Below are 9,602 nucleotides of genomic sequence, written 5' to 3'. Positions count from 1 at the left end.
ATATATTATATATATATATATATTAATATATATATATATTATATATATATATTAATATATATATATATATATATTAATATATATATATATATATATTAATATATATATATATATTAATATATATATATATATATTAATATATATATATATATATATATATTATATATATATATATATATTAATATATATATATATATATATATTAATATATATATATATATATATTAATATATATATATATATATTAATTATATATATATATATATTAATATATATATATATATATTAATATATATATATATATTAATATATATATATATTAATATATATATATATTAATATATATATATATATATTAATATATATATATATATATTAATATATATATATATATTAATATATGTGTATATATATATATATTAATATATATATATATATATTAATATATATATATATATATTAATATATGTGTATATATATATATAATATGTATATATATATATATATATATATACATATTATATATATATATACATATTATATATATATATACATATTATATATATATATACATATTATATATATATATACATATATATATATATATATATACATATATATACACATATATTAATATATATATATATATTAATATATATATATATATTAATATATATATATATATTAATATATATATATATTAATATATATATATATATATATTAATATATATATATATATATTAATATATATATATATATATATTAATATATATATATAATATGTGTATATATATATATATATAATGTGTATATATATATATATAATATGTATATATATATATATAATATAATATGTATATATATAATATGTGTATATATATAATATGTGTATATATATAATATGTGTATATATTATATAATATGTATATATATATATATGTAACGTCATACAAAGTGTATTTTAAGTGTATATATATTAATATTAAAATACACTTAGAATGACGTTACATATATATAATATGTATATATATTATATATATATAGTAGATGTACATATATATATATTATATATAAATACGTATAATTAAAATAATAAATAAAATAATAAAATAAATAAAATATTGAAACAAAATTTTATATAAATTATATATGCATATGTAATTTCATTCTAACTGTATTTTATTATTGATATATATATATCGGTAACAAAATACACTTAGAATGACATTCTATATATATCTATATATATATATATATATATATAAAATACAAATAACCGCAAATATATATATATATATATATATATATATATAGATAAATACATATAATTACATTAGTATACACGTAAATTCTACATGTATATTTAAATAATCTTTTAACGTAATTATGTGATTTGATTAATTAAAATTTAATTGACATGCCTGACATGGGGGCGGAACTGGGCGGGTAATTCAAATGCAAAAAAATGGTACCGCTTTTGGTACAAAATTCCTGACATAATCATACCGCCAGGGAGGTTAATGATGATTTTAATACTTGGTGAAATAAGAGTATGTACAGTTGCAAATCAAAATTTACAGACTTTCAGGTCGGAGCTTGACTGCCATGCAGCTCAGACGTGTTCAGCAAGAGCTCCCACCCCAGGTTTCAATTATTGTGGACTATTCCCAGTCCACTCACCCTAATTAACTGCAGCCTGCATCTTTCCTGTTCACGGAATGACGCTGTACCTGGGGATACCAGTCACGAGGATCTCCTCCGCTGAACTGCCCGACTCGAGGCTTGCGGCCTATGCTTGTTGGAAACTATGCTTGTTATATTGTAACGCTACGGAATCTGTTGACGCTATGTAAATGGAGATAATAATAACCAAGGGGAGACGGACGCTCACCTGGTTCACAGGCTAGAGGTGCTGCCTCACCCCAGATCATCAGGGGTTATTCCGGTCCCCACTGACCCACTCTGCATACCCTGACCAGCTGCAGGCAGCTATAATGGCGCAGGCAACAACCATGCAAGATGGCGGTCACGCTTGCCGAGCAGAAGCCCACGTGGTCGGCACCAGCCCGGGAGAGCATAATGGATACTCTAACATAGCACATCGACACAACTTTTGATTGTTTCTGTGCAAAATTGGAGGCTTATGTTATGGCGGAGACAGCTCGGGGCTGGAGTGATAAGCGGAGAGGAGATGAATGGGGAGTAGGCAGGCCCTCTCCGGGCACAACTACTATGCGACAGCTTGTACCTGCATACACTGGTCCATCTGTCCTGAGAGCCCTAAGGGAGGTACTCCCTCAGCATCGTCCACAGAGGCTGAAGGCCCCAACTCTGCAGGTAGCGAAGAAACACCCGGAGCTTCTGCTATCCCCATTCTGGGAAGGATTTGGACTCTAACATGAGCTCCTGAGTCCGTGGATCGGAGATGCGTGCTCTCATCACGGCCTGGGGCAGGAGGGAAGCCGATCTCTGCACCTGGCTGACACCCCTCCACAGTTGTTTCTACGGGCTCCTGAGTACTGGCGTTGGCTGAGTCTAGACTCCCTTTGCAGGACTGGTCCCCAGCTACGTTAGGCTGTTATCTACTGGGCCTATGCCACCATCCCACGTTCCTATGCCATTAATTCTCTATCCTTACACTATTTTAACGTTGAGTTATTGCATTATTATTATTTTATATGTATAAAAGGTGCAGTGCAACTGTGGCATAGAGGATCTACACAGGGCTCACTTTAATTGGTAGCGTGCGGGGGAAAAGCCAGCTACGTTAGCTCAATTTACTTCACAATACTGTGCACTCAGAAGTGTTTACCGAGCCTGATATCTGTTACATTATAAAATTGTGCAGTACCACCAAAATGCCATATAACGCAACATTCTTGAATGTATATGACATTGTGCAAAGTGTTATCTGATGCTCTTGGACATGCTATTGTGGCATTGCAAGACTCTTTGTTCTCTTGTGCAGAACAAAAATAAAGAGAGATAATCTGTCCGATGGCCAAAGTTGCAGTTAAAAAAAATAACTTTTAATACAATTGTTAAAAAGCTAGTAAGAATAAAAATAGCTCAAGTGAATAACCTAAAGTGAAGTGAACCCCAATGACGGAGAGTTGTGGGGGGCAGTTAGTATACAAAGAGTAAAGGTGGTGAAAAATATACACAAGGATAATCGGCTAATAATTGTCAAGATTGGGCAATAAAAAAACTAGGATGTTCTTTCCACAGAGGTAAGAGCTAGTAGCTGATAAAGATACCAATTACTATGTTGCAAAAGCTTCCCTGATTTAGTCTCATTGGGACAAAGTATCGAAGTTACCTAGCTATTAAAGGGACACTATAGTCACCTGAACAACTTTAGCTTCATGAAGCAGTTTTGGTGTATACAACATGCCTGCAGCCTCACTGCTCAATCCTCTGCCATTTAGGAGTTAAATCCCTTTGTTTATGAACCCTAGTCACACCTCCCTGCATGTGACTTGCACAGCCTTCCATAAACACTTCCTGTAAAGAGAGCCCTATTTAGGCTTTCTTTATTGCAAGTTCTGTTTAATTAAGATTTTCTTATCCCCTGCTATGTTAATAGCTTGCTAGACCCTGCAAGAGCCTCCTATATGTGATTATAGTTCAATTTAGAGATTGAGATACAATTATTTAAGGTAAATTACATCTGTTTGAAAGTGAAACCAGTTGTTGTTTTTCATGCAGGCTCTGTCAATCATAGCCAGGGGAGGTGTGACTAGGGCTGCATAAACAGAAACAAAGTGATTTAACTCCTAAATGACAGTGAATTGAGCAGTGAAATTGCAGGAGAATGATCTATACACTAAAACTGCTTTATTTAGCTAGAGTAATTTACGTGACTATAGTGTTCCTTATTTTCTCTGGGTTTTATTGGCATATCTTTCTACTATTATCATCTTTAGTTATTATTATTGTTTTTTCCTGCAAATATAATTGTTAATGGTTCTCCCCCACATTTTGGGCTAATGTAGCTTACTTAATTACTGTATATACTTTCAGTAACCTTGCTACAGTAATACATAATTCTGACACCTTCAGGTTTTTTATACCTGACTGGTAACTTCGATACTTTGTCCCATTGAGACTAAATCAGGGAAGCTTTTGCAACCAAGTAATTGGTATCTTTATCAGCTACTAGCTTTAAACGTTCACTTCACTTTAGGTTATTCACTTGAGCTAGTTTTATTCTTACTAGCTTTTTTAACTGCAACTTTGGCCATCGGACAGATTATCTCTCTCTTGTTCTGAATTTAGCTTTAAGGGTTACCCCCTACATTATCTGTCCTTCTGAGACCCCATTATATATATATATATTATATTCTACCTTCTTCTACCTTCTTCAACTAACAAAAATAAAGATTTACAAAAAATGTTTTTTTTACAGACTTTCAGCTCTTTGCAATGAACAAATCAAACAAAAGCATTTGAAATTGCTTAATACATTTAATGTTTCAAGAGGTTTACACAAATTCAACTGAAAATGCAACGTATCATGACTTCTCTAGTCTCAAAATGTATTTCACCCCTGAATAGAATCCCTCACAAGAGCACAAATACGCAAAACAGGTGTTGTCTCAAGCACACCTGATGCAACCAATCAATCTTTATTAGTTGCACCAGGTGTGCTTAAGCTGTAACACTTGAAATGCCTGAACTGGCTAGGGGTTTGTTGAGTGTCACATTTGACTGCATGTTAGAAATAAGGCTGAATCAAAAGAATGGTTCTCAAAAGTTAAGAGAATTTATCATCGCCCTACTTAAAAAGGAACAGGATGCTAAAAGATAGCGAACGTGCTAAATATTCCTAGAGACACTGTTGGAAGCATAGTCTGTACATTCAAACTTGAAGGAACAGTGGTTACACTTCCTGGACAGGACAGAAAATGGAAGCCATCAATGGCTGCAACCAGATATTTGAAAAGAGAGGTTGTGAAAAACCCTCTAGTGACTGAAAAAAACACGCAGCAAGGCTTGTTGGCAACAAGCACGGAGGTTTCCGTGAGCGCAGTAGGTTTCAATGCAACAACACCAGTTGTACACCGCTACTGACCCAAAACACAAGAAGAATCGTCTTCAATATGCTCAAAATCATATAAATAAATCACCGAAGTGTTAGAATTCTGTTCCTAGAGTGATGAAACTAAACTGGAACTTTTCAGCCCATTGGATCAGCGGTGTGTCTGGAAGAAGAATGAAGCATACACTGAAATTAACTCTCTACCTACAGTTAAGCATGGTGGTGGCTCGGTGATGCTATGAGCCTGCTTTGTATCCTCTGGTACTGGAAACCTGCAGGGTGTGGAAGGCAAAATTGATTCATTGATGTATCTGGAAGCTGAAGCTTGGGTGTCATTGGACCTTCCAACAAAACCATGATCCCAAGCATACCTCAAATGCCACCAAACTCGGTTGCAGAAGACGTATTGGAAAATTCTACAGTAGCCATCACAGACACCTGATTTAAACCCCATAAAAAAAAAAAAAAAAAATTCTGGTGGGATTTGAAGAAGGTGGTTGCAGCACGCACACCCGAGAATATTACTGAACTGGAGACCATTTCTCATGAGCGATGGGCTAAGATTCCGCAGGAACGCTGCTAAAAGCGTGTCTGGCTGTTCATCTCATGCACAGCAAGTCATAACAGCAAAGGAATGCTCTACTAAGTACTAAAGAAACTTGCCATGAAGGGCTTGAATAATGTTCAGATTGGATAAGTCATTATAAGTTGCATTTTCAGTTGAATTTGGTGAAACTACTTGAAGTGTTAGTTGTGTTGAGCTATTTCAATTGCTTTTGTTTATTGCAATCAGCTGAAAGTCTGTACATTTGACAATACACCTGATCTTCTATGGGGGGTTAAATAATTTTGATTGCAACTGTATTCTATATGCTTTTCACTGTGGATGTAATAATCTTATAACAATGTGGAAGCATTCACTTATTTAACTTGATGATTGTTGATTTTTTTTTTCCTTTTTTATTTTCTTCATTCTAGGTCATGAAACATCAGAAAATCACCATCAGAGTCACGTGAATGAAGATGGGTCAAGATTGTCAACTTGAACTGTATATGTTTTTTTAAATTATTTATTTTATCTGTTCAGTTTCAGAATGCAGATATAAAATGTCATTATAGATGATGGGTATTGTTAAACCGTAAACTTGTGTTGCTCACCTTTGTACGCAGTTTATGGGGATAACCACAGGAAAAAGGTGTGTATTATACTGCACAATATAAATAATTGGACACCAAAGAGATTTGGAAATTTTGTAATTCAGCCCAGTCTCTCTAAACACTGAAAAAATGAATGGGGAAATTGAAGATATTATTCAGTGTTTTTTTGTTTTTGTTTTTTTTATATATATATATTTTTAAATAACTAAGTTATTTGCTTTTCATAGGAAAGATAAATAGGAAATAGCAACGCTATAATTTATTTTTTTTGCAGAGTGTTGTATAAATAATCAACCGTTGGAATTTGGTATGTTGTTTCACATCTTGTGAATATTTGCCATTTCTTTGTTCCATTATTAAGCATTTTATGCACAGGCCTCTCTGCACAGAGAAGCTATTCTAAATAGCTTAAAAGCTAAATGTTAAAGCAAACTGTGTATTTTGCATTGCAAAATGTCTGTCTTATAACATGTATACATATATATATATATATTTTAAGCTTTTCTTTTTTCTAATGTATCTCATTGAAATGGTATCGGTATTCTCTGTAAATAGTGTCACATACAATCCTAGGGTTCATATTTCTGCAACTAATCCCTTTTCTACCGGAAATTGTACAATAGAAACAGTAGCATTGTTGCTATATTTGCTAAATAGACTTGTTTTGAAGATTTGTAACAATTTTATAAATAAAATATACTAGCTTAAGTTAGTCAATGTTAGTGTATGTATTAAACTAGCTAGTGCACACACAATATTCTGAATGTAGTTGTCTTCATTTGACCCTTATCACTTTTAGTTGACATACTGTATACCAATGCAAGTGAAAAATGCAGCATCAAGCTATCTATTTTAATTGCTTTGGCATACAGTATAATGGAACTGGTTTCTTAGTAAAGATACAAGTATTTTAATATAGACAAGTATAATGAAACTGAGATAAGCACAAAATCAATTCCTGTTTTGAATATTTACTCTATATGTTTGCAATAGACCCAATTAAATGCTATTTAATAATTTAAGCCCCTGTACTGTAGAAAATATCCTAATTTCTATTAACAATATAGAGCCTTTCAAGATGTATTTTTTTTACCCAATAATTATTATGGGCTGTTACTTCAAGAAGTCAAAATTAAACCTATTAATAACTAATCAAAATGTATATGAATTATGCACAGACTAAAAGGCTATCCATTTGCTTTTTATATCCACTTGGCTAGAATATATATATATATATATATATATAATTATATATATATATATATATATATATATATATATATATATATATAATCTCTTATATGGCTTGGAGATTCACTTTAGTAGTTGTGTGATAGAATATAATGCGCAGGACTCGAATGAAAACTATACCAAAAACCTGGAAACCTGGACCTGTTGTGGTGGAGCACTGCATTACACGTAAATCTTTGTGGTTAATTTGAGATGTAGACTTTTTATACACCTTTTAATACATACTTTAAACTAAAAAAGCAGAGAAGGCAAGGGAGAAAACAATAGGTTACAATTGGGTGATACTTAGAAAATATCTGTAGATAATAGGGAGAGGCCAATTATAAGTAGGAATCAGAATATGTATGACTTGCTACACAAAATAAATCGTTACATTAAATGAATGCATAGAACACTTCAAGTAGGGCTTGACAAATTTGCTTTTAATGTACAATTAAAAAGTTAGAAGCCATGTTTTTTTATTTTTTTTTAATTAAAGCATTATTTTCAATGACAAAAATACAATTCTTAAAGGGACACTGTACAAGAACCACTACAGCTTAATGAAGCAGTACTGGTGTCTATAGCGTGTCCCTGCAGGCTTTTCAATGTAAACACTGCCTTTTAACAGAAAATTGCTGCCTAGTAACACCTCTAGTGGCAGTCATGCAGATGGCCACTAAATTGCTTCCTACCTCTGTGCTGCACAGTGTGTAGCCACCTCCATTCAGCGTCTCCACGCTCTGCATAGAAGCACTGAACGTTCCCCACAGAGAGGCATTAATTCAATGCATTTCTATAAGGAGATGCTGATTGGCACAGCGTTTTGCCACGTATGCGCACTAGCCTTACAATTGTTTTCTACGGGAAAGAATTGGTGTTGCTGAGATCATCAAACTTGATTATCTTAGCCATGGCAAGACTGGCACAGTATGGAGGAAAAGACAAGCGTAAAAGCACCATTCCCATGCAATTTGGGGGGAGGGACACACACACTGACTCACTGACAGACATTCTCTCACACACACATAATTTTTTGTATTTTTATAAAAAATGTATTTTTATCCTTTCCCTGGGGTTTAGTGTAGCTGCTCTGGTCATCTTCTTGCTCTCTTGCACACTGTTTAGCGAGGTCGGGACCTGGAGTGACGTCATATTCCAGGTATCCGCATCACCGCAGTGTGCGCAAGGGATGGGAGTAGGAAGATTACAGCTTCTTTACTGCCTCCATTCCTTACAGCCAGCCGCCTGCCTCCACTCCTCCTCACTCCTGTTGACAAAATTCTTGGTCACCATTGACAGCTGGCGCCTGGGATTTGTCGAGCCAACACTTGGAGCATAGGCATTAGTAAATTATGGTCAGTCAATATGGAAGGTAGTGATACCTTTTAAGTAGAAGATTGAGTCTAAACCATCACAGAATGGTAAGCTTGAAGACACACTACTTCTGATGCAGACAGAAAAAGACCACTGAAATGTACTACAATTCTAGGGAATGTTACTTACTAGTATATTAGATACATGGAATCCAGCATTCGGTTAAAGTTAATAGGTGTTTTAATTACAGTTGTTCTCAAAGTTTGCCATACACTTGCAGAAATTGACATTTTTGCATTTATTTTGAAAATATGATTCATACAAAACAGTTTTTTATTGAAGGATAGTGATCATATGAAGCTATTTATTATCACATAGTTGTTTTTTTTTTTTTTTTTTAAATCATAACAGAAATCACCCAAATGGCCCTGATCAAAAGTTTACATACCCTTGAATGTTTGGCCTTGTTACAGACACACCAGGTGACACACACACGTTAAAATGTCAATTATTCTGGATAAGGCGGCAACGGAAAATGTACAAGATGTATAATGACCAAATGCGCATATCTTCGACAATATTTACCATATGCTAAATGTATACAATGTCACATGCTTTTCTCAAAATAAAGTATTCCAAAAAAAAGTCAATTAAAGGTGAACTACCCACACCTGTGGCTTAAATTGCAATTAGTGTCTGTGTAGTAAATAGTCAATGTGTTTGTTAGCTGTCACGTGGATGCACTTAGCATGCTAGATATTTAGCCCTGGGGAGCAGAAAAGAACTGTCAAAAGACCTGTGTAACAAGATAATGGAACTTTATAAAGATGGAAAAGATATCCAAAGCCTTGAAA

The 9,602-nt window shown here is 33.3% G+C and overlaps 1 protein-coding gene across 1 annotated transcript in view; it reads left to right on the top strand.

The window, feature by feature from the left end:
- Positions 1-6,359, top strand: part of TASOR2 (transcription activation suppressor family member 2) — a 69,668-nt gene extending 63,309 nt beyond the window's left edge. The window contains exon 21 of the mRNA XM_063448290.1: positions 6,022-6,359. Coding sequence (XP_063304360.1) covers positions 6,022-6,028 — 7 coding nt within the window. The 3' untranslated portion in view covers positions 6,029-6,359. The remainder of the gene's footprint in view (positions 1-6,021) is intronic.
- Positions 6,360-9,602: the final 3,243 nt, after the last annotated feature.

This window comes from Pelobates fuscus, chromosome 3, assembly GCF_036172605.1.
Source record: "Pelobates fuscus isolate aPelFus1 chromosome 3, aPelFus1.pri, whole genome shotgun sequence".
NCBI classification, from domain to species: domain Eukaryota; kingdom Metazoa; phylum Chordata; class Amphibia; order Anura; family Pelobatidae; genus Pelobates; species Pelobates fuscus.
This window is presented reverse-complemented; position numbering and strand designations above follow the sequence as displayed.